Raw genomic sequence first — 26,250 nt, forward strand, 5'->3', positions numbered from 1 at the left:
AGTACATCTGTAAAGGGGGAAGAACTTCATCATCCCAACAACAACATCTCACTGATCTGTGCTTATTGTGTTCGTCTTTTGTTCATCCTCATGTCAGCATTCTTCTTAGTGTTATTCTGCATAGTTTTTGACTAACTTTTTTGTATGTTTTTTGGGTTCTTGCCTACTCTCTGCCTGGATTTGTTTGATTGTGTCAGACTGACTTCCTTTGTATGCCTGGTTTATCAGATATATATCAGACTTTCTGCGTTTGAACTTTGCCTTGTGTTCTCTGTCTGTCTCTGTGTTTAAGTCTCCAATCTGCCCAGAAACCTCAAGAAGGGGGACTTGGGACTTGAAAATAACTTTTACTACTGTGGTCTGACTCTTTATATTTATGCAATGATGACTATGTAGACAGTTCAAGCACCACTGGACACTGGAGGTGTTTTGTCACTGTGTTGATGACTGAGGCCTTGGCTGGTCAGATGCTCCAAAGCAGTGCCCTCGACCCTCGAACTGATCAATATCTCAGGGCTCAGACAGTTCAGGGCCAAAGCAGAACCTGCTGTCTGCTGTTTGCTTGGACTAAAAAGCTGCTAAAAGCTGGGATCAATCGGGTGGGAGAATCAATCAGGATCATCCGTGTTTATACGACTCAGGAGGATTACCTCACTGTTACTGGAATGGCCTCACAAGAATGACTGGCCATTAGGACAGTGGGACTAAACACTGCCCTGCTGTTTACATAGAAGGTAATGTGGGCTCGGCCTTGGCTCTGTGTGCCAGAGACAATTAGGCCCCCAAACAGGCCATAATCCACTGCCGAGCATGAGGTAATCAAATTCAAACATAGCTGGGCCCCCGAAAACAATGAGGGTTAGGATTACAGAGAATGCATTTGAAGATAGAAATATAATAGAGAAATAATAAGCTTAACATTAAGCACGTGCTACAGTGGCCCAGCCTCAAAGTATACAGCATTAAAGGGCTGTTTTAAAATGATCAAGAAGTAACTGAATTGAAATACCGCAGATAAAGAATGCCAGTTATTTAATTATATCTTATTTTTAATTTTAGACTTTGTTCTGATTACGCATGTGTACTAGAGCAGTAAACTTCTTTGTTGTACAAATTGCTGTGCAGGCATATCAGCTGACTTTACTAAAGCAGCGTGCTTCAACAAAGATCTTAAGTCTGTGATGGCTTGTTTAACTGTTCTTTAAAACTTCGAAAGTTGAGGTCATTGGTGGACACTCATTTCTGGAGGTGAATGCCACCTCATAGTGGGAAAAAAAGGTAAGCTGTTATCAAACTGGGAAATTAAAAACTGATTCTTTTTTTGTTGTTTTTTACAGAGAAGGAACAAAAACGAACATTGAAAGACAAGGTCGTATTTCTCAAGTCTATCTAAAACAATAGGAGCATTCCTCCTGCCCATACCGGCCATGAAGAGACCCCTTTCTAGTGCAACTCTACTGTGAGTGATGGAGGACAAAATCCACAGTCTTAATGCATTCCAAAAGCTGAAGTTTATTTGAGTTTCAGCATCATGAGTTAGACAAAATTAAGTGTTTGTTTGTAGTTTCTCTCTTGTGTTAAGGGTTCAGTAAGCTCGAACAAAATGTGTTTGTTTGACTTGCTGTGGGGCATTGTCTAAAGGCAGAAATGTTTATACCTGTTCCAAATGACCACAATCAAGGGTGGCATGAACATAAGCTGCCATATGAGGGCAGATTATCAGACAGTCTGCTCAAAGAAATTCATGTTGCGATTAGATGTACACATGGTCCTAACTGTTGGATTGTCTGTTTCGGGAAGTTGGAGCGGACGGATGTTTGAAAGGTGTGAGGGGAGAGACATAATCCTTCGTGCGGCATTAAATGTCTGTACACTGCAGCTCAGCAGCAAAAGACACTAACCAACTTTGCAAGACACACATGTGACCTGTCTAACGGACTGCTGAAGGCTCACAGGCTGAACTTAAATCCGGAGAGAGGGGCCTCTTTCATTCCCCATCTTATACATATCTGCAGTAGGACAGGAGGAATGATAACTCTTGCACATATGTGGGTATTATGTTAGACTTGAAAAATTTGATCCTAAAAATTGAAGAAAACTTGAACGGAAAAAGTTCTGTCACAGTATGTATGTATGAACAGGGATAACATCACTTTTAAGTTTTAGATGGTATCATTTTGACTTGTCAGGAAAAGCATAGGTGCTAATAATAACATTAACAGAGGCTCTGTTCCATTAAGCTATGACTCTGAGTCAGTGCCACGACCCTGAGACTGAGGCAGCTAAATGGAATTCAGCCACTGTTAACGTCATTATTTATACCTGTGCTTTTCCCTCTGTGACATGTCAAAATGTCTTATGTTTATAAAAGGCCTTTTAAATGCTAAACTTTAGGGCGTTCAGAGAGCGTTGACCTGCAGGGCACCATTTATGTTGTTTCTCTGCATGTTGGGTTAGATTTGATATTGTAAGTGTTAATTCCTAAAATGACAATCAGTAACAACAGGTGCTAACTGGATGATTTACGTTTTTCGACCATTTTAGACCAACAGACAATGAATGAGCAGTTTTGGGTGCGTGTGTCTTGCTCGTGTGATGATGTCTGTACTTTTTCCCTGCCTTGGAAACAAGATCATCACCTTTAATAGAAAATGTTAGATTTTGTCTCAGTATTTTCTCCATTCAGCTGTTGTGAAACACCTTTTTAGCCACTAATTTTTTTATTTAGACACTTTCTATCTGTGTGATGTGTGTGTTCGGCATCATTACCAATCCGGAGTTGATACTTCACATACAATACAGGTCTATATGACATGATAATGGCATGACATGAATCAGAGGAGACGACTGGATCAATCACTTAATTTGTCACCTGAACACAATTGAACAGGTTTGCTGATTTAAGTGAAATATTTATCTAGGACATTCACTGTTTTGCTTGAAGACTCTTTCACGGGTCATACAACCGTTTGCTCGACACGCACAGCAGAAACTATTATCCTGAATAGTTTAGATGGTTTTGAGAATATATAACTCATCCGGTAGATGTGCCTTATTCGATAAAGTATCATTTCAGAAAATAAAACAACTGAAACGAGCGTGGAAAAAACGGAGGAATTGTGTGTTTAACTTAGTGTTCTTTCTACACAATCATTTTTAGCAATGATCTATAATCTGATAGTTACAATGTGCCCCCTGCCGCTGCACGCTGCGCAGAATACATTACGAAGCTTAACAGATGCGTCTCCTGTACGTGTGTGGACGGATCAGATGATAAGGTGGACTAAAGCCTATAAATACGGCTCCCTGAGTCTCCCGGTGAGCCAGAGTTACAAGTGCTGCACCACCCGATGATCTCTACTGTCTGAACCCCACCGTCCTCCCGCCTGTGTTTAACGTGTCATTATTTCGATTCAGCGCTTCTTACACGGGAAGAAGCGCCATCACTATACAGACATTTTGTGTCTTTTTATCTATGAATTAAACGCGTCTTCCGTCTATTAAAGCGATGTCACCCTGTGCGTAAAATGCCGCGCTTAGTGCGTCCTGGCGCGGACGATTGCTTGGAAAATGTGCGATGTCAGTCGCGCTTCCTTCACGCCCCGCTGTTCTGGATCGGTGCTGAGCAGGAGTGGCATCTCGGCGACAAAATCTGGATGAAAGAGCGTCCTTTAGAGCTCAGGCATGCATTGAGTAGTGAGATCATTGGCGTTATAAATATCCCCGTGCCAGCAGAACAGCTCCAGCTACTGCAGCCGGGGTAATGTCCAGGAGCGCTGCACGCGTGTGTGCGCACGGTTTCTGGTGCCCAGACCTCAGAAACGACACCAAAATGCAAGAAGTGGCCTAGCGAGTGGGTTGCTTTTGGAAGAATGAATGTTCCTCTTTACCTTCTGACCATCGCTCACTTGATCTGCGCCGCCGCCGGAGCACAACACACCTCTTTGAAGCGCCAACTTCTGAAAGACGAGATCAGCTCGGGACGCAGGACTTGCAGGCTCTACTGTAGGGTTGGCATCGGCTTCCATCTGCAGATTCATCCCGACGGCAGAGTCAACGGCAGCCATGAGTCCAACCAGCTGAGTAAGTCATTCACTCCGGTTCCACGGTGCACGGAGCAGCCTAACTACTAAATTATAACGTCTGACGCGCAGATGAATCTAGTGCGTCCCGCTGAGAATGCGCCTTCAGATCTTCATTCCAGCATTTGCTCTAATTGATTCCCCTCTGTTTGCTACTTGTATCTATTTCAAATGTCATCCGCGGAAGTTCTAACAATAATGATTTTCACAGGAAGTGTGTAAGGACGGCGCGCCTAAACTTAGGCTGCCTGACCCTGTGAAATAACTGAACAGCGGCCATCTGGTTGACGAGCCTTGTTTGTGTCTCTCCGGGATGTTGGCAGGTAGACTATTTGTGGAAGTAACAGGTGCAGCAGTGAGATACCAGGATGTGTTGGATTGTCAATCAGCACGACTGTCATCACAACAACGCTACTCCATACACTGCAAATAAATAAATAAATAACCACCTTAAAAATGAGACTGTTATCGTTTTCCGTATAAACGAATATTGCTCGTTTATGCAAATGATTGAACTTTTCAGATCAAATAAGCCACAAGTAAAGAAATAAAGACCACTAACAAGCTGATATTTAAGCGCATTATTGTGCTCTGTGGAAATACCTTTCAGTTTTAAGGGTAATAAGGTTTATTATTAAACCACCTGGTTAGAGTGTCCAGATTGATTTGATGTGTTTCTTCAGGGTCCAGTCATAGAAGAAGCACCGGATACTGGATTTTTTTTTAGATTGACACCAATATTGATAATCAAAACTTTCACAAATCAAATTTACGTTTATGTCTTATGCAAAGACACAATAGAAACAAACTTTTTAAAACAGGAATCCAGGCATATCGATAAGATTTATCAGCTAATTTATGAGTCTACTTCTACTCAAAGAAAAGGTTGAGACAATTCAACAAATAGGAAAGAGACTAAACAAGTGAGTGGAGCAAAAAAAATCATCCAATAAGTCTGCTATGAGATTTTTTTTTTTTTTTTACAAGCAAGAATGTCTCAAAAAAAGGCAGCTGTATGTATTGTATTAGTATGAGTTTTGACTTGAAACACTTATGAAAAAATCAAAATTCAACAGTTTTCAGTTGCCGTTGTTTGCGTGCAGATTGTTCTGGGTTACTTAGGCCAGAATACTGATGTCATAAATCAGGTTTTCGGTTTTTACTATGCCACCAGATCTCTTATTGCTCATCCACTGACGAAGCAGCCAAACTGACCGTGAAAGTGCACTTGTGCCTCCATTTCATGGTCCCCTTTAGAAGAGTTGTCGGGTTACATGGATTTGAACATGACAGCCCCGTGGTTTTGAATCATGCATGACAGCGCTGGAGACAAACAGGAGACTGGGCATATTAGATTTGTAATGTGAACATTCTTTCACCATCACACTGCTTTCGTATCACTGCTTAACAGAATACCTGAGGAGTAACGCTTCTATTCAAGTTCCCTTTTATTTTGACTTTTTGGCTGACATTGGTGTTGTACAGCAGTCAGATGGAAATGTTGTTTTGACAATATTATGTTGATATCAGCATTTTATTAAATGTTATGGTCACGATGAGTTTGTCCTTTGAACAAATGCAACGTTTTCCATGACCACATTATATTTTTAGCGATATACAAGATGCTGTCTATAGAACCAGCAAAATGCTCTCTGTCAATAACCTTCAATGTTTGTTCCCTTCCAGTGTGTGCTTTAAGCAACTAAAATACTTAGGCAGTTAGTTTTACCATGTTTGGCCACTGAACAGTCTCCCTGAAGAATCTTGGATTTGAGGGGCCTTGCTAAAGGGCACGCTGGCAGTAGATACCAAGGGATGGGGATTCACCTGTTATTTGACTAAACCATCTTGTCTGTGGCTTGGTCTGGTGACCCACAGGGGCTGACTCTGTGAACTTCAGGCTGCTACTGTTTGTCCCTTTCCCTTCAGGGATAAATAAAGGAATTCTGATTCTGACAAGCAGTGTCAAGTTAACCACTGACATCTTTGTGCATGTGGACAACCTCAACAGCTCGCAAAAGCATGTAAAAGTCTTTGTGCGCAGTGAAGACTGTCCCAGTATTTCCTGTGTTTTAAGCCAAAGGGTAATAGCCACACTCAGCGTCCCTCAGTGCATTCATCACCGCTGCACAGTTCTGTTGCACTTGCAAGAGTTTGTAAAGTTTTTATATGTCATCAAAGTGATGAAACATGATGACCAAAATTATATTCAATTCAACCAATGTATTACTTTGGTTGTGATTAATTTACTGGTTAATAAACTGGTTAATTTGTACTCACCAGATACGAGTAGTCCAAAAGAATATAGTGATCAAGATAAAGCCAGAGGTGTAGCTGAACTGCAAAACTGTGCAGACAGAGCAGCAAATGTAGTCATGTCCACTGTTTTCACCAGACTACAGATGAGCGACTATTTCCAGAAAATGACAAGAGAGGTAAAAATACACTTACATCAACTGTCAATCATCAGAGCATGTGGTTTGTCCACCCAGGTGTCCTGGAGCTCTTTGCGGTTTCTCAGGGGGTCATCGGCATCAAAGGGGTCTACAGTAACAGATTCCTGGCCATGAATAAAAGAGGACGACTCCATGCCACTGTAAGTATTCACACACGCTTCATCTTCTGTTTGTCAGCTCACACTCTTATTTACTCACAGCACGTACGTACTTGAATGTCTCACCGTTAAGTTAATGCTGAAGATTCATTTAAGGATGAATGTTCGGACATTTTGGGGCAGAAGAACTCCATAAAAAGTCTATCACGCACACATTCTGACATATTTCACTTTATAAAGTTATTATAAAGTGAAGGTCAGAGACAGAACAACATCATGTTTGTGTCCTCGTGATTAATGTAAGTTCACTCAGCAAGATATTAAAAAGATACCCAGCAGCATATGAAGTGACCCTAACCAGCTGCAACATAAAGTGGTGTGCACATTAATGCATCAATCAATATAATCCAGTAGTATAATATGGATTATTCTGAAATGGATTATGCAAATACTGCATATGCTAATTCTCAGCAGTTTTAATTATGAATGCAGGACTTCTGGACTGTGGTATTGCTACTTTTACTCAAATAAAATATTTCCTCCACCACTGTCTGCTAGTCATTAGCTTTGTATGCTGTTTGGTGCCAAGCAGGTAGTGTATAGTGGGTTTATCAGAGCCTGTTTGCTGAAAACTACTGCCTGCTGATGAGAGCACAGAGGTACTAGATATTCTTTACAACAAAACAATGAGCTAAAAGAGGCAAAAAGCTCCACAGAGCTGCTGAACTGGGTCATATTGTTCAAACGTGTTCAAAAGTATTGAGTATTGTTCTTACATCTCTGAGTACTCACATATCTGAACTGTCTTTTTCCCATTGTGCAGTAGAAGGCACATACAAATGGGCATAGAGGTGAACTCTTCTCGAACATTCATGGTGTCGCAGTTGGTTGTACTTATGAAAAGCGACAGTCGTGTTAAGAATGAAAAAAACTTGAAGAAAAGTTCAAACCGTATTGGTAAATTAAACAAGTTTTTTTTTGACAAAACTGTCCAAATCCTCCAGGATTTACATTTCATTTCAGTTTTTCAGATTACAGTTCTGACCGATGTCTTCTATTGGAATCCAGACAGGAAATAAAATCAATGTAGATCCAAAGGTAAAAGAGAGAGTGGTGATTATGGGATTTAGGAGTTGAGGTCTACAAATATCAGTATACAAATACAGTGCATCATCACTGACGATCTTTACTGTGTGCACCTTTGCAAGTACTGTGGATTTATTGCTTGTTTCAGCCTCCCATACACTGCAAAAGCCAGTCCAGAACTGGAACTATTCCAGAGATGTGTTTACATCTTTAGCCTATGAGTTTTACCTCTAAAAAGCGACTAGCAACAAATCTTCAGACCATCAAGTATATACACAAATTTATTACAGTATATTGCAATTTAATCTCAGCATTATGTGTATTGACTGATGGATAATGCTGATTTCATGTCTCATTGGCTAAAAGAGACACCAGGGCTGCTACGAATGTGTACGCAATCAGTACACCATGGGGGTCTGTATCAGTTTTACTTATATTGAAAACAGCAGTAAAATTATGTAGAAGCAAACTGGCAACTGAAAAGCTGTTCAAAAGCATCTTCTTCTTTGAAAACATTATTGGTCTTGAGTATTTAAATGAAGTTAAGGTCAAAGCCTCTTTTTAAAATGTGATGGCCGTGTTAGAGAACTGGCAGCAATCATTTTGTGTGGGGAGGTCCTGAAATTTCATAGTTTTACATATCATGCTATTTGTTTAGCAGCTGTCAAGGGCTAGTAATAATTATTTCTAATTATGATCAAATTTTGGGGGGGGTTTCTGGGTAGACTTCCTGCCAGTGCAGATACCTGGCATTAAAATTGAATTTAGCCAAGTACTGCCAATCTGCATCTCATTTGCTGCTAATGTGATGTCCCTGTTGCAGACCAATTTCTTTCAACTCATGAGGTTGGTGTACTTCTCCAGTACACAACCTTGCAGAGTGCATCCATGTTTGTTTTGCTTATTAGTTTGTGCAGCTTTGCATCTGTGCTGCATAACAAAATCCCCAAATCTGACATCAGCATGTCATGGCATACTGCTGTAATCTTTAGCCATAGTTTTGACGACTTTCAAATCCCCCCAAACACACAGTAAGCCCAAATCTGCCCACAGCAGCTTGGCCTCAGTGCCATAAGTAGGCCGGACAGCCAGCCATCAACCAGTCGCACTGATGACTCATCTGTGGGAGCCTTGGCATGCATATAGACAGACCAAGCTCCCTATTAGCATGTGTTAATGGGAAGAGCAGATTAACTCCCGTCTGGGACGAATGATAATATGGAGTGGAGGGAGCCACAAAGTGGAGATCAATATGTTGAGTAAACAATCAGCCAGGCAGGCAACAGTCGGAGAGCTGGAGAGTCTGTGAGCTGCTGTGGGTGTGAATGTGCGACAGCGATTTATGCCCCCTCAGCTCCTGGTATTGTTTCATGAAGCCTTGTCAGTGGGGAGTTATGTGACATCTTTCCTCAAAATGCATCCTCAGCCACAGTGCGCTTGAAATCTACTGAGCTGAACACCAGTAGATACACACTGAGTTGTCATTGCAACTTATATAAGTGCACAGGAACATTACAAACTTTCCCATTTTCAAAGCACTTCCCAAACAAGATTTAGATACAAAACTGGCAAGATGTGAATAATGAGAGAAAACAATGTGACAAAGCCAAACAGCGCGCTGCAGGGTATTTCCTCATACTAAAACCTGATCTTGGTTTTTGTTGCTTCTGCTGGAAGTTTGTCATGCATGGCCACAGTCTGACTCAGTGGGATATTTTTGCTTGTGGTCCAGCATGTGTGCACTGTAGTCTCATCTGCCCCTTCATCTCCTGTTCCAAACTGCTGAAATGTCACAAATGAAAGTCCAACTTTCCGCATCCACTCCTTCTGCACCGACTCAAAGGTCGATCATCTGTTTGTGGCTGGTTTTGTTGTGTCTGCATGACTCCAGCACAATCAGACTGAAGTCCTGAAAGCAGAGCATTTTAGCAGGTTTCAATATGAAGGGACAGGAGGAATCCAAAGAGCAGGTTTACTTACAGATCAACTCTACTTTTGTTGCCTTGCTCAACAGCACCTCACATGGGGAGTCTTCTGTGTTGGATTATGTTTGGTTTGAGGTTGCCCACAGTGCCAGTATAGTCTTAGAGGCAGTAATAATCTCATTATCTGAGTTAAATGTGAGTGAACGTAGCCTAAAGGTAATTTTGTCTTGCTAACATTAGACTCGGCACAAAACAAACAAATCTAAATACAGTAAGACTTCATTCTTATGACTATAGTCATGTCAGTTTGAACTAATAGTGCTGCATTAACCAGCCAGAAGTTACTGAGCACATATGTGGACAACATGGGATGAACCCCTTTCATTTTAGACACACTGTCACCTTTCTAGCACTATCTTGACCATAACTTCCTCATGATATGCCCCATTACGGTAAATGCAAGTATAACAAAACTGTATGTGTGTTGGACCTGATAGTTAATTCCTTACCTTGGCTAATAGCATGCTGAAAGGTCAAACTACTACAAAAAACTTGCTGGGTTGACTTGCTTATTAGATTTTTGTGGAATGCTAAATTGCATCTCATGGGTGTTATCAGTGGATGGAGTTTGCTCCATGACAACTAACTCCATTTACTTAGGAAGACTGGTTGAAAGTTTGACATTAAGTTTGTAAGTGGACAGGTAGCTCAAATTCTTTGCTAAAAAAAGAAAAGTCAGCATCTTAGTTGCTACATACAACACATAGCAGATGATAAAAGACCTATAGACTCTTTAATATAGAGTTTTATATGTAGCAAATTTACGTATAATATTTTAATCTCAGTTTCCTTTTTTTGCCGTACAGCCCCACTACTTGCTGTTGATACTTTTTGTTGATACTCCCTGTGAGACTGTTCTCTGGCACCAAACTTTGCAGTTGGGGCTTATTTTTGCCTCCGGAGCAGCTCTGCCTCAGAGAAATATTTGTATAACTAAAACTCCAATCTGTGGCTACAGCTGCACTGTGCTATTTAACTGCCTTGATGATTTGGGACGGATGTAAACCTTGGGGGCCACAGACAGGCTCGGGCCTCACGCTGGGGTGTCAGGTGACACCCTGAAGCTTATCTTGCATCGTCTGTCATATTTAATATTTAGATGTTTTCACAGTAGAAATTTATTGGCTGAATAATGGGTGAGGAGACTTGCACGTTGCTCTGCATGACCTACTCAGCAAGACACCACAAACATAATCTTTTGAAAGGTGAAAGGGTCATGTGCATTTGTTGAACAAACAGTGAGAGAGATGGAGAGGGAGAAGACAGAAAAAGTCAGAGCTACATGACTAGAATGAAATGATGTAGCCTCTGAGAATGCTAATATAACACTGAGGATTTCACTGGAGAATGATGGTCTTTGTGATTTCTGTCATTTGTTTGCGATGCTTCTCGGCTACACTTTCTTTTGCATTTATACATAAGACATTGTTTATGTCAAATAATTAAGTGTTTCCTTTTCCTAACCAGTTCATTACAAGCCCAGTTCCTTAAGTTGAAAATCAAACTAAGTGACCTCATTTGGTATAACTAGTGCTACTGAAAGAGAGGGTTAATCCATCCCTCTACATGACTGGACACAAAGCAGTGTAGGGCTCCACCTCATTTCTTTTGATTGTTTTACATTTATTTATTACAAAGCACAAATAAACACACCCACACCTCTGTACAGCCCTGCAGTAAGGTGCCACGTTCCTTAGACAACAGACCTGCAGCTCTTTCAACATTCTTGACACAGTCAGATCAGAGGAGAGAAGTGGAAACTGTGATGTAACCTGGTCGCCATGTTTTTAGCCTTGAATAAAAGCACAGTGGTTACAAGCCCACTACCCTAAAGCTGATGCCCAGAAACATCCCCAAATCAATAAAATTAGTAAAATAATAATGATAATATTAAAAACAAAAAACACACGCACACACAGGATCTCTGCATACTTCCAATAGACCTAGAGGATCCCAGGTCGAAATCTTATTAAATGGTGGTCTGTGGACTAATTTGTGTCAGTTTAGGGGTCCTTGACAGAAGTTAACATGCTCAGCTAACATTGAGCATGGTGAAAATTATCTTAAGATTAGCATGTTTGCACGCTGCCATAATGTCATTTGTTCCAAAGAAAAGCTGTGGCTCAATACAGCCTCACAGAGCCCCTCGCATGGATGTAGACTCTTGGTTTACTGTTGTGTTTTTTCATATGTCAACATGAAGAAACAAATGTAAAATCATCCACTGGCATTTTTAAAATTAAGTTTCAGAAGCTAGTGGAATTATAATTTCTAATAAATACTCTATCATCTGTCTGTTGTAGTGTAAGAATAAAATGAACACATTTGTAAAGAAAAAGGTTAGCCATCAGTAATTTTCCACCTCTGCCCTCAATATAGCTTGCCCCCGAGGATCATGGGAAAGGTCTCTTTAACAGAGTGTGACCAATCCAGCAGGGCAAAAGCCAGGTTAAACAGCTGTACAAGCATTATGATTTTAACAATAAGATCTCTGGAATCTGGCTGCAGCCATTAAATCCTGTGTAACACAGCAGGGGCCAAAGCTCTGTCCTGGTATGCACGCTTGTGTGTGTGTATGTGTGTGTGTGTGCATATATGATTGTGTGCGCAAGTACAGTCATACATGCTCCAGTGGATTTGTTTCTAAATGTGTAATTCCCTGACTGCTGGTATGTTGCTCATATGTAGCATTCTGTTAAATGATTGCAATCTACACATAGCAGTGACTCGGGAGGTCTGTACAGTTTTCTAATCATTTTTAAAAACAACAGCCAAAAGGAACAGTCGGTCACTTTGAATAACTTAAGCCTCTGTACTTTTCTGCTTCGGCCGCAGCGCACTCTCTTGTGACTGGCATGTTTACCAAACGCTGTAATGGCATCATTTTCTGCTATGCTTCACTCTTCAGCAAAGCAGAACAGTTTGTTTTATTTCAGAATGGCAGGAGGTTATACAAGGAAGTCATACTGCAGCAAGAAAGCAAGCATCCCTGGGTACATGTCAGAGTTTCCCACCCGAGGTATTTTTAGGCACAAAATGGGAACATTCAATGAATATCTGCATCTTTGTTTCTGAAATATGGCACATCAGTGCTGTCTTTACATTTTCACTAAATATACGGAATACCATATTGTGCTGGTTCCATTGTCCCAAACATTTTAATAGAGCATGTTTGGATTGGTACACAATTTATTTCAGTTGGGTAGGTTTGGTTCAGCCTCCAATTTGGTTCAAGCTCAACCTAATTGTGGAGCATACATTTAGAACATCATTTCAAATGTCTGCAAGCTGAAGTATGATGGTTATGGTATGGGCAGCATTTGGATCCTTTAGATTATTATTGCTGCTACATTAATCTATTGTATAATTTTAATCACCTTCTGTAGATCAGCCTATATTGCTAATATCATCTGTACTGCCCATGCAAATGAGAAGGCAGAGCCTCACACGTCATCCCATTTGAGGTCTTTCAGATTTCACTGTAAATTATAGCAACACGAGGTGCAGTAGGTCAAATGAAAAATTTTGTGTCAACATTGTTCAAAGTCAAAAACTACAATGGTCAAACGTCAAATATTTAATATTCAATAAATATATTCAATAAATATTCAATTCATATTCAATGAATTGAAGCCACTTTACAGAGCCATTGAACACTGTGAAATGCAATAATCCTGTTGATCAGTCCATTGCTACTGCAACAAACAACATTATCAGAAAAACAACTTGTATCTTCATATAGAAGATCTTCTTAGGTGAAGTTAATACACAGACCATGAGCATTTGATGAGTACAACGGAGGCTCTGCTGCTGTCAGTCAAAGTATCTCTGTGATAAGGAAAGTCATTTAGATGACTTCGAAACCCACCCCCAAGAGGAAAGCAAAACCCTTTGTTATTTTTGGAGCACCTACACCCAATCAGATCACAGTCGATATCATGTTTATGTTGAACAGAAATGAGGCCGTGCAGTATGTAATGGCAGGTTGAGATGACAAGTATTTTTTCAATCTGAACGTGCTATTACAATAGTGATCCAGTGCTGTATGATTAGGAATTCAAGAATTTTTGGACATGGTTTTCCCTTGTTTTTCCCAGTGCTTCGGTGGGCTTTACAACCTGTACAGAGAACAACACTCTCCATCTTTAGAGCCTTGATTAAAGGGAAGAAAAACTACCCGCAAAAACCTGTTAACACTGAAAAAATGGCTTGTACCTTTGTACACCATCAGATTTTAAAGACATGCTGATGACAAAGTGTGTTTCCTGTTCAGTTTTTTATATATATATTTTAGTATTTTAGTAAACACATCTCAGAGTGAGGATAGTTTTCCTAGAGGGTTAAAAAAAAAATCTTCTCTAGTAACAGTATATGATCGTGAGTGTGAACCTTGTCTCAGATCAGTATTAACAAGAAAATAAAATTTCATCTGCAGGGAGAATCTGGCAGAGGTCAGTCCCAGATTCTTGTTGGTGACAGCCTTCTTGTAAGGGAATAGGAAGCATCACTTTTTCTTTCCTCAGATTAGAGACAATTATCTCAGCAGCAGTTAACAAGAGGGATACAGGACGAGGTTACATGGTGTCATGCAAACAGAGTTCCCATATGTTCCACAACAGATCATTTTTTACATGTGGACAGATCCAGTTTCATGAGCTCATGAGGAACAGTTTAGAAAACCACCAGATTTAAAGGTTTGCTAATTAAAAGTTATCTCAAAAAGGCTCACTGGCTGATCTAAACCAATGAACTATTTTTCAAGTTTAATTAGATGAAAGCCAAGTGAAAAAGGCAAGAGGTTACACATGCTAATTCCTTATATTTTGTTTCTTTTGTAGGAATGGTTCACAGATGACTGTAAGTTTAGGGAACGTTTCCAGGAGAACAGCTACAACACTTACGCCTCAGTAATCCACAGGAACCACAAGACTGGTCGCGAGTGGTATGTGGCCCTCAATAAGAGAGGGAAAGCTAAAATGGGCTCCAGTCCTCGGGTCAAATCCCAGCATGTTTCCACCCACTTCTTACCCAGGGTCAGTTTGCATGACAAGAGCGAGCGGGGCTTCACCATCACAGACAGGAACAAAGAGAGGAGGAAAGCCCTGACACCACCACCGCCCAAACCTCCTCAAACGAAAGCTAATGTCCACGCAGGAACAGCCCCAAGACGTACACAAGTCAAGTACTGGCCCAAGTATCGGTTTGGATAGATGTCACAAGGTTTCTGTCTGAAGGATACAAGATTCATAGGCATTGGACACATATATAAGTGATGTGCATGCCCAGTAAACTGACAATGGTCATTTATTACATTGAAAGCATTCCAGGTATCTAAGAAGTGTGGGAAAACCTCAAAGGGCTGCCAGGAACAACTGCTGAGCTTGTCTTTGCTAAAGATATGATCATAGTTGGGATTTGTGTTTCCACTTGAGTTGATGATGCTATGTCCTATTTATGTTATCTTTAGTGTTCATAACTAGTAAGGCTGAAATCCATAACTTGAGGTATATTCTTGAGGTGAGACATATCTGAAAGGTTTTTTGAATTATAATTCAAAAGTCATCCACTTTGGTCTGCCTTACCAGCTGACTGAAAATGTCCTCAGCTGATCATATGATGTGCTCCATTATTTGTTAGTAGGTAAGGGACTGTACAAAGATTATTATGGAGTAAGTGTGGACTAGAAAACAGGAACGGAAAGGCCTGTTTTCTTTGTGAGAGTTGTCTGAATCTTATTGAATAGCAGGGAAGAGAAGTTTATTCTCATCCCAGATTTCTGATTCATTTTCAAAATATGATTTGATCTTTTCTAAACATATTTATTTTAGAAAAGATTAAAATAACAAATAGTAATAAAATAATGTTTTGTCATATGGCAGAAGAAAACAACCATGCCACTGTACAAGGATGTATTTTCTCATAGTAAAGTAGTAGCTAGCACAGAACCGATATGTTAGTTTTGAAAACAGAATAATATGGATTTTTTTATTATTATTATTATTATTATCGGTATAGCCTTAAAATAGATGTCAACAGAGTTATCAAGGAGAGAGTCAAAAGAAAATATTAATATTACTTTTGATACTTTTATGCAAAACAATTAAAAAAAAAAATTTAAATTCAAGTGATATAATTATACATAGCACTGTCGCCTCATAGGAAGAGGGTTCCAGGTTCGAATCCCGGTCTGGGCCCTTCTATGTGGAGTTTGCATGTTCTCCCTGTGCCTGCGTGGGTTTTCTCCGGGTACTCCGGCTTCCTCCCACAATACCAAAAACATGCACATTAGGTTAATTGGCTACTCTAAATTGCCCCTTGATGTGAGTGTGAGAGTGTGTGGTTGTCTGTCTTTGTGTGTTGGCCCTGTGATTGACTGGCGACCAGTCCAGGGTGAACCCCGCCTCTCGCCCGTAGTCAGCTGGGATAGGCTCCAGCTCCCCCGCGACCCTGACGGATAAGCAGTATAGAAAATGGTCCAGTCCCTTACCTACTAACAAATAATGGAGCACATCATATGATCAGCTGAGGACACTGATTTTGTAAAATGAAAATTATTTTAGAGTTTATAGTTACATCATGTGTGATGGCTCTGGATTGAAGAGACTGCAGTACCATCTGAAATCAATTCACAATGCTCATCATTTCAATTAAAAAAAAAGAGACAATTTAAATAATAGCAACAATTTTAAAATACAACTAAAATGAGGCAGGATGTACAAATTGTAATTCTAAACTTGCACAATTTTATTGGCATTCAGAAAGACACTCCACTGTGCAAATGACAAAAATTATGATTGTTAAAAAACAGGTTATGGATTTCAGCTTTAAACACTGAAAAATAATTCTATCACAAATATGGCTTAGAGACAAATGTGGCTCTAAGCCGTATTTTTAGCCACTTCAAGGGATGAAAATTCCTCTCAAACCTGGCTTGAAAAGTGCTTCAAACATGTCTCCTAGTACAACCTACACAGAGATCAACTGTTCCCTTTTCTAATGTCAGATTTGTGATAATCAACATGAATACGCAGACAGGATCGCTGGAGACTCCCCCCATCTTCTGGACAGCTGTGAGGGATCAAGGAGAAAACTGTCCATCAAAACTATCATTTTAGCCACCGGCTGTCCCCTGAAAAAATCCAGAGTCATGACCTCAAGGCATTCCTCTCAGGAGGAGCACTCACCGCTGTCACGGCAGGGATAAAGATGCCGAGAAAGAGCTGTCATTTGTTTTGGGGAAGGTTGAAGCTTTAGGTGTATCAGATGGCAGACAGCCGTGGAATGACCATTCAGGAACATGCAGATATCTCTGGGGAGGAAGGCAGGGTTTGGCTGTTTAAAGCCGACCCTCCCCAAGAGCCTGAACTATATATTAAATGATGTCTTTTAATTTAATTCTTTGAATTACTTGAGTTTGGGGTGCATTTTGCAGGAGTATTTAAAGAAATTCAAATGGACTATGTGTCACACTACGACTACTTTGATCATATTCTGCTGTCACAACCTGTGTATTAACTTAGAGGAAAATGTTTGAAGTTTGACAGCTGGAAATCTCAAATATCTTGCTGATTTCTAATAAGCAAAGTGTAAAACATATATCCATACATTTGTATGTAAAATTCGTTTAAATCCAGAAAGCACTCAGAGCTAGAATTGTGTTACGTTCCCCAAACCAAACGGGTGGCAATAAATTACTGGGTTTTTAGTCAGGTTGAGGCTGTACTGTTGGGTAAAGCTACATGCTTGAACTGGATTTAGGTTTTGTCATGTTTCTGTCTGTCTCTTTTGTACTGTGCTAATAATCTGGTCTCATGTGTGCTGTGTGTTGCAACTAGATATGCAGTGCTCTTTGGTAAGAGGAGGATATTCACTGCACAACATTAATGTGGCAAGTTAACTTCCAGTATTGGATGAAAAGGCAAAAATATAGCCTCAGGGTTCGATCTGAAGGGTGGAGAACATGGCTCAATCTTTCTAATATCCGTGTGTTATTGCTATGATGAAAAACTGTTAATCTGCATTTTGACCCGCATCTGCTAAAACAATACACGAAATGACAGACAATCATGACCACAAGGGCTAGTTCATAAGAAAATTGGGAAATAGTGAAAAAAAATCTACCAATCATGGGAGACTGCAACTTCCTCCCTAATAATATAATATAACAATACCAAATGCCAAACCTGAATCCCCAGTTCCAATAGTCTACTTTAGAGTATTTTATTGAACTTGAGCTGGGGAAATGCCCCGCAATTTAATAAACAGTTTAAAAACATAATTTTTTTTTTTTATGAAGATTTCATAAATTACAAATGGCATTAAAAAACATAGATTACATAAAAAGACCACTAAAATAAGTAAACCACTACTCTGAAGTTAATCCGCAGGTTAATATAGTGGAAGAGTATATATTTACTTAGTGTTTTTGTCTTTGTCCAAGTAAAGTTAAAAGCTACATGTTCTGGGGCCCTTATGAACTGTAGATATCTTGATGCTGTTTGTTTTTTACTGATCTTATGTGTTGTCATCATGTTGTGGATCTTGTACTCATCCCAAAGAAATATTTTTTGTACCAAATTTTTTTTATAAGAACTTATGTATGAAGAAGAGTTTTTATGTAATATGACTATTAAATAACAAATATATGATTGAGAAGTCATATGTAATATGTTAGGATTAGGGAAGTGGAGTGTGTATGCTGTGTGTGCTGATCTCCATATTCTGATGTAACGATAATTTTTACTTTAGTCTAAAAAAGGCCTGGGGGCTGATCACTGACCAACATTCTCCATCAACGTTTGCTTTGTATACTGTATTACTTAGCCTATTGCAAACATGCTAGTCAAAGGATTTTGATATGAGGAGGAACAGAGTCTCACATGGGTTTAGCACAAACTTTGAAACACATATAATGTGTCAAGGAAACAATTCTTCAGTAATAATTTTGACAAAATTTCAAGACCTCACAAAACACGTGCCATGGCTGAGGTACAGCATGTTTATTTCTTGTTTAACCTTTGTTAAACAAAAAAAATAAACCGTTAAACCGTTGAAATGTTTATCAGTGAAGTGTTAAAAAAATATTGTTAAGTTCTTTTCCCAGATTAAGGGAAAAAAAGAGTCAGAAATTCAGCAGTTTGGTAACATTAGCTAACATTAGTCATTAGCCATTAAGCTACTGACCAAACTTGGACGCACTGGCAAAACCCCTGATTGTACTGAATTGAGAAAGTCTTTTTTATTATTGTTTATGAATTCTGTTTTTTAATTTGTAACAGTAACCATGTGTTGAAATGATGAAAGTATTTTCCACGACATTTTAAAGTCAGACACTACTGAGTTAAAATTTGGTCATGTTTTTGTGAGAAAAGCATTATGAAACACTGTTATGACAAAAATCTAAAATATTTGAAGGAAAAGCACAGGTATTACCAATAACATTGATAATTGCTCTGTTCTTTTCAGATGTCTCAGTAAGTCACGACTGACAGTAAAAGCTGTTTAATAAATTTCAGCCATGTTATATGTTCTTTAAGAAATTAGCAGTAAGAGCTAGGCAAAATTCTAGCAGATATACATATTTTTTTTATCCTCCTGTTTACTCCTGGACGGGCTGTTCATTTGTTAGGCTCTCTTGAATTAAGACAAAAATAGCATAGCAGGAGCAGAAGTTGTTCTGTGTACAAGTGCCAAATGCTGCCCAGTGCTGTCTGATCCTAACAACATGACTGAACTGTTGACTTTGACTGTACTGAACTTTTTTTTTTACCCTGTAAACACTCATTATAAAATCAGGTAACATAAGCCAAAAGACGGCACGGTGGTGCAGTGGTTAGCACTGTTGCCTCATAGCAAGAGGGTTCCAGGTTTGAATCCCGGTCTGGGCCCTTCTATGTGGAGTTTGCATGTTCTCCCTGTGCCTGCGTGGGTTTTCTCCGGGTACTCCGGCTTCCTCCCACAATACCAAAAACATGCACATTAGGTTAATTGGCTACTCTAAATTGCCCCTAGGTGTGAGTGTGAGAGTGTGTGGTTGTCTGTCTTTGTGTGTTGGCCCTGCGATTGACTGGCGACCAGTCCAGGGTGAACCCCGCCTCTCACCCGTAGTCACCTGGGATAGGCTCCAGCTCCCCTGCGACCCTGACGGATAAGCGGTATAGAGAATGGATGGATGGATAAGTCAGAAGAGAAAAGACAGAAAGAGCCTCACCATGAAAGAGATTTTTCATCACAGAATAAGAACAACAGGAGTTTGTCATTTATTATTCATAAATAATGTTAAATAATGTAGCAGGTCTTTAATTCTAGGTAAGAAAACACTTTGTGACCAGGAAAAAGGGAACAACGCTTGCATGATGGTCTTTATTTAGAGTTGATCTTGAAGGAGTAGGTTCTCTCATTACACCAACTTACATCTTTACATCTCTACTCGCCAGCCAGGCCTGCCATCTGCCTCCACCTCCTCTTGTCTTATTTGTCTGCATATGCTCATGTTGCCCAAAAGTTCCATGGCTGTTGCACAACAGCACATTCATGCAACAGCATATTTAATCATGACCTCATTTTCCATGGACATCACTGCAGAACCATTAAAAGTCATGCTGAGTGAGAAAATTTAAACAAAATGATAATAAAAGACAATAATCACAGCCAAGAGTCACAGTATTTCTATAAATTAAGCAGAGAAAATTACCACTGAACATTTTATTCTGTACTTTATCCTCAATAAATATGTCAGAATGTGTACATTTGCCAGGAAGTAGGGACCAGCATCATGGGACGAGTCATTTGTCATCATCCATTACACCAAATTTAGGCCCATTATGAAGTGTAAATTAAGTTCAGTGAAATTTATCACGCATACAAAGACATACGGTATTACAGAGGACACACAGTACTTTTGCAGCTGTGTTATCTTTAACTTAAATGAGCTGAATTCAATGATGGGATGGTGGGGCGGTCGTTAGCACTGTCGCTTCATGGCAAGAGGGTTCTGGGTGCAAGTCCATGTCTGGGCCCTTCTGTGCAGCGTTTGCATGTTCTCCCTGTGCCTGTGTGGGTTTTCTGCGGGTTTTCTCTGGCTTTCTCCCACAGTCCCAAAAACAGTTAGGTTAATTGGTTAGGTTACTCTACATTGCCCTTGTGTGTGACTCTGTGTATCCTGCCTCTAACCCGTTATCAGCAGGTAGGGGCTCCAGCCCGTGGATCTGTCACTTTCAACGAAGGAAATCTTAAGGGTACACTTTGGACAATGCTATATTTCCAATTTTGTGGCAGCAGTTTTGGGAAGGCTCTTTTCTATTCTAGCATGACTGTGTCCCAGTGCTCAAAGCAAGGTCCATAAAGACATGGTTGGATGAGTTTGGTGTGGAAGATGTTGAGTGGCGCGGCACAGAGTCCTGACCTCAACCCCAAAATCTTCTGAGATGAGTTGGAGCTGTTATGACTGTAAAGGGGGAACAAACTCTAAATCAATATTTTTGTATTTAGAATGTGATGTCATTAAAGTCTCTTTGGTTGTCAAGGTCAGGTGTCCCAATTAGTTTGTCTATATAGTGTACTTAAAGACAAGACAAAGAAAAAAAAAATTGTAAACACTGTTACACACAATATTATAGGATTTGACATAGACCTCAAAGGCTTTGTCTCTGCAAAGTAGGCCTCTCTTTGTCCCAAACTGAGAGTAAAAGTCCTCATTCATTTTCTGATCTCTCAGGTTTTAGAGGTAGAATGGGATTCTACCCAAAACTGGATATAATTTTGATGAGGAGCAGAAAGGAGCTGTGAAGACCTTTAGTCTAGGTTTTTTAGTGTAGGACTTTTTTCTTTTTTTCAGGCTAATGTCTAGGCTAAAGTTTGGTTTCAGAGTTCCCCTCAGGCCATCAGCTTCACTTGATCTGTGACTAATTCATGCGATGTATGGGGGGGGGCTTTGGTACCTGTAGGAAAATAAACAGATTTCAAGAAAAACTAAATGCTGTTGCGATTAATGCATTTTTATGTGCATTTTTAAATTTTGCATTCAAGAAGACAATGGCAAAATTTAGAAAAAAAAAACCTTCTTCAGTTTTCACCAAAAAGAAAAGTTTCTACTATTGCTTGAGGGGTTTTTTGTACCTTCAGTTTTGTTTACAATTCACAACCTATTCTACTCTTTTTGTTACATGCAAAAGGTAGGCCAACTTCTGACAAAACTGCACTTTGCATAACTTAATTCCTTCACTCCAAATCAGTTAATGGAAATCTTCTCTTCTTTTCTGGGACATTTCAAATGTTTACGTCAAATTTGGATACTTTTGACACCAGAATTTCAAGTGCCCTAAACTGAAGTGAACCATTTGCTTCTTTTCAGTTTCTCCTTCATAAGTTTGTAAAAAAAAAAAAAAAGAAAAAAAAAAAAGGACAAATAAATCTGTAGATTATGAAAGATTAAGTTTGAGTATATTTGTGCTACTGAATGAACAACAGTTCTTTACCATTTAAATAATGTTTTAATGTTTTTTCCCCCCCTATATCATCCTTATGAAGCCGTACTCTTGGTGCATTCTAGGTGCGTGACTTCCGCTTCCTGTGATGTGCCGCCAAACATGCAAGTCTGTTGCCATAGCAGCGTTTTACAACACAGACGGCGAGAAGATGGAGTCCAGCATAGCTTCACGTTTCCATGAATGTACAACACAGTTTAAAGTGTACGAAGATTATCTTGACTCCAAAGTAACGCCAATGGATATCTTTTACTTGAAAGTGAGTCACTCTGGCACAAACTATTGACTTTGATTCGTGTTAGCTGTCTTTCCTTACGGGGTAAGGTCTGTACAACACGTCGGTAGGTGCCGCTTTCACTGAGATGTCACTTTACGGTTATGTTTGTGCGTCTGCTACAGTGCACTGGTACTCATAACGTTTTATTTTTCAAAATCACCTAAAACACTTCTTCAATTCGGCACATGCTACATCTTACAACTCCCTGGGTTCATATCCGTTGCTTCTAAGACCGCTGCAGCAGTTAGCTGACTTTGTTTTGCTTAAAAAAAAGATTGTGGAACAAGAAACACGATTTGACACGTTGTCCTTTTAATAATGTATTTGCCTTTGACTTGGTTAAGTGTTGAGCTTTGCATCATAAAACTGAATTCATTGACGATTCACGAATTATGCGTGTGTTGCAGTTGAGAAACTTTGTCGTCTTCTTTGTATTCGAAGTCATGTATTCAGTGGCCACTTTGTGTGGCTTAGCCGTGGTCATTTCGAAGAACACGACGTGCTTTTCTTCATATTGTCACTGTTTTTCATTTTCTGAACAGTTTTCATTAACATGTTCTGCCTTTTAGCAATGTAGATATGCTGACTTTGCCATGAGGAAACCTTTTTTGGTGCAGCTCATGTGGTAGCACGCTAGATGGCAGTCACACACAAGTTTGGCAATAGGGGCTTAAACTATGGGTTTACTTAGCAGCTACGGTACAATCAGTACATTCATTTTAAGTTTGCTTAATGAGAGAAGGTATATAACTTAACATTTCTATAAATTCTCACTCAGTCGTAGAATTCCAAAGCAGCAGGGACAATTAAAAAAGACACCAAGAAGTCTATCTGAATGCTTGGTCACATACAGATGATACTGCTGACAAGTCCCGGTTAAGCATACTTTGACAATATGGTCTTCACCCCTTACTCTAGATTGACCATTAGCTGTTACAATTGAAATCCAAATGTGTGGTACCGTAAAACTTTGAAATTACCAGTCCTAAAAAGCCTTAAAAGTTTGTTTTTTTGACTTTTCAGAGATTCAAAAGATCTAAGTACCATTTTTGCAAATGCTGTTGTTCCTGAAATTCACTAATTCACCAAAATTCACCAGTACAGCCAAACAATGTTGGCCTCATTTTATCCCTAACAACACAGATTTATTAAGGACGATTCATCTAATAAATAAACATTGAAAGAAATGAACACACACACACACTGTACACACACACATTGTGAATTTGGAATTTAGAATTTGGAATTTTAACATGCTCATCAGAAATAGGTAATTGTGTTTTTGCCCAGCAGATGGCACATTTGTTAATCTTTCACATAGCTGCTGTAGTGGCCACTTTGTTTGAACACCTGTGTCCACACACTGAAGATACTCATATCTAACTTGATAATCAGCTGCAGTCAATCACTATGAAACTCAATCACCCCTGTGTTGTGACAGAACACAGTCAGCACAGGTCATCTAACCTGTGTTGTCCTGCTAATATGGCCTACGCTCTGATAAATCAGCTAATTATAAACCTATTTTTCCTGGATGAAGATGTTTAGGATTTGTCACAAACTATGACTGTAAACTCAAAGTAAAGTAGTTAAAGTGGTTTCATTACAAAGTCAGTATTGCTCTTGCCAGGTTAGATGTGTAGGGTATTAATTATAGGTCTTCTTGCTGTGTCCACAGTAAGAACCACCGCATTGAAATAGGCTTATTCAATGAGCCTTGAAAATGAAGACAATGACTTTCAGGCCAATTTTAGGACCAGCAAATGTCTGAGACTCATTTCGGGTGAACCACATCAAAGTTGAAGGAAAATATAACTTTTCCTCTCGGGTGCAGACGCAGGCCCGGCTGCTGGGATTTTGGGTAGGAGGACATGTGGCCGAAGCTTTGATCTGACAAGCCACAGGATTTGACGGCAAGATTTGGTTTTCAGATGATGACTTTATGGTTTGGCTTTAATGAAGACAGGTCTGTGAACTGTGATTGGAATAATGTATCCCTGCAGAATCTCTGCAGAAGCACTGACCCATGGAAGTGCGTGCACACACACACACACACACACACACACACACACACACACACACACACACGCACACACACACACAAACTTGGAAAATGAATAGGCCTGTGTGTAGATATGAAATCACAGTAAACCCACAGAATGAAACTGTATCTGAAGGTTGTGGTGTTGCAGAGCCAACTAGTGCTTCCATACTTTGAGGAAGGGTGTGAAATAACAATTTTAAACTATAAACCCAGAGTGGTGAGTAAATTCTAAATCCTAATGGCTGACCAAATTTAAAATTTTATTTTGCAGTGGCAATTAAAGTATATCTATCTCTCTAGATAGAGAGATAGATATCTTATCTGTCTATCTAATTGCTGAGATCCAGAATCAAGTTGCAGAATCTAGATATGTGGACTTTGTGTAAGATAGCCACTTATTCATCAGTAAGTGCATTGACAGAAAAGTTTATATTCTCTGATTCCAGCTTCTCACATGTCAGAATATGCTGCTGGTTTCTGTTCTATATCATGTTAAATTCAATATCTTTTATGTTTTGCACTTTTTGACGTTTAACAATAATAAAAACACTAGCTGTACTCCTTAAGTGGTCTCCAAGAAGAGCAGTGAAAAAATAAATCACAGGATTGACAGCTTACCTTGCCAATATTCAAAACTGATAACATCTCACAGTCTTCAACCCTGTCTGTAGGCCGTGTTCCTTCTCCTCCACTGACTCCTCTCTTCTTTTTTTCTCTCACAGAACAGGGAGTTTGCCCGTAAGCTGGTGGAGCACGGCCACAAGGGCACGGTCCTGAGCAGGGAGGAATTTGAGGAGAAGAAGGCAGCTGCGCAGGCTGCAGAGGCTGTGAAAAGCAACACTTTCTACAACAGGACCCGGCCACAGTGAGTTAAATTCTCACCAACCCACCGTGCTTATTGGGATGTCCTCTGCATGACTAACATGAGAAACAAATTCACACAAATTCAACAACCAGTCAAATGCTAGAAATTCAGGAGGCTGCGTTATAATATGAACATCAAACAGTTCTGTTTGAAAGTCTGAATGTGGTCAGTGGATTTTGGAATCTATCAGTCAGTGTGCATTGGAGAAGAGCAGTTACTCTCCTGGTCCCTGCCTTTATATGTTAGTGTGATGTGGTTCTCTGTACTGACTTCTCATTCAGTAAGAAAGAATAATATTTAGATGAGTGATCCACAGTCTTCCCCCTAGAATTTGTTTGTTGTGGTGGAAGCTTGGGAGGTCCTTGTGCATCAGTTTCTTCACTAGTGCTGTAATGCCTCAGCCAGTTTCAGTTAGATCACTGACTTAACTCTCTTAATATTAATATTTTCAGTCATACTTATGACTAAAATGTGGCCTTGACATAACTTATAAATTTTGTAATGTGTAATGTTTGTAATGTAATTATTCATGTTTTTTTTCTGTCAAGGTGATTTGTGTGATTTCAAATTTGCAAGATATCGAAAAAGTTCGCAGAGGTACGCTTTGATCTCCCGTTAGACTGTTGTTGAGTAAAACACTGGCTAGCAGCTTCAAACTGATCCTGACCTTTGACCTCTGACCTCCCTGTGTAAATGGGCAAGAGAAACCTGCCCTGTGGAGTCTGGTTAAGTATTGGGTTATTGCTGGGCTTTGTACAGAAAATAGTACTGTGTTCTGACACTGGACAGAAAAAATGTCTGGAAAATAGTATATTTTGTAAAGTGGCTGAGCTGGTGTGTTGCTTCAGATGCTGGTGAAGTTATCTCATCTC

The 26,250-nt window shown here is 39.7% G+C and overlaps 2 protein-coding genes across 6 annotated transcripts in view; both read left to right on the top strand.

Annotated features, from left to right (window-relative positions):
- The first annotated feature begins 3,563 nt into the window (after positions 1-3,563).
- fgf5 (fibroblast growth factor 5) lies at positions 3,564-15,812 on the top strand. The gene is made up of 3 exons (XM_046386381.1): positions 3,564-4,083; positions 6,575-6,678; positions 14,546-15,812. Exons 1-3 carry the CDS (start codon positions 3,873-3,875, stop codon positions 14,915-14,917), a joined length of 687 nt encoding a protein of 228 aa, XP_046242337.1. The 5' UTR covers positions 3,564-3,872; the 3' UTR covers positions 14,918-15,812.
- Positions 15,813-22,271: 6,459 nt separating this feature from the next.
- The window catches only part of cfap299 (cilia and flagella associated protein 299), a 67,324-nt gene continuing 63,345 nt past the window's right edge, over positions 22,272-26,250 (top strand). For 4 of the 5 annotated variants that reach the window (XM_046385904.1, XM_046385905.1, XM_046385908.1 and 1 more), the window contains exons 1-2: positions 22,272-22,451; positions 25,236-25,378. In XM_046385904.1, coding sequence (XP_046241860.1) covers positions 22,281-22,451; positions 25,236-25,378 — 314 coding nt within the window. In that variant the 5' untranslated portion in view covers positions 22,272-22,280. The remainder of the gene's footprint in view (positions 22,452-25,235; positions 25,379-26,250) is intronic. The other variant, XM_046385906.1, reaches the window with a different exon arrangement.

Source organism: Scatophagus argus, chromosome 4 (assembly GCF_020382885.2).
Source record: "Scatophagus argus isolate fScaArg1 chromosome 4, fScaArg1.pri, whole genome shotgun sequence".
Taxonomy (NCBI): Eukaryota; Metazoa; Chordata; class Actinopteri; family Scatophagidae; genus Scatophagus; species Scatophagus argus.

What these genes read in the sequence shown, in the direction of transcription:
- fgf5 (XM_046386381.1), top strand. Translation starts at nt 3,873, where the DNA reads ATGAATGTTCCTCTTTACCTTCTGACCATCGCTCACTTGATCTGCGCC. An exon ending in CCATGAGTCCAACCAGCTGA is followed by an intron (nt 4,084 to 6,574) that starts GTAAGTCATTCA and finishes TTGTCCACCCAG; the next exon opens with GTGTCCTGGAGCTCTTTGCG. An exon ending in GAGGACGACTCCATGCCACT is followed by an intron (nt 6,679 to 14,545) that starts GTAAGTATTCAC and finishes TTTCTTTTGTAG; the next exon opens with GAATGGTTCACAGATGACTG.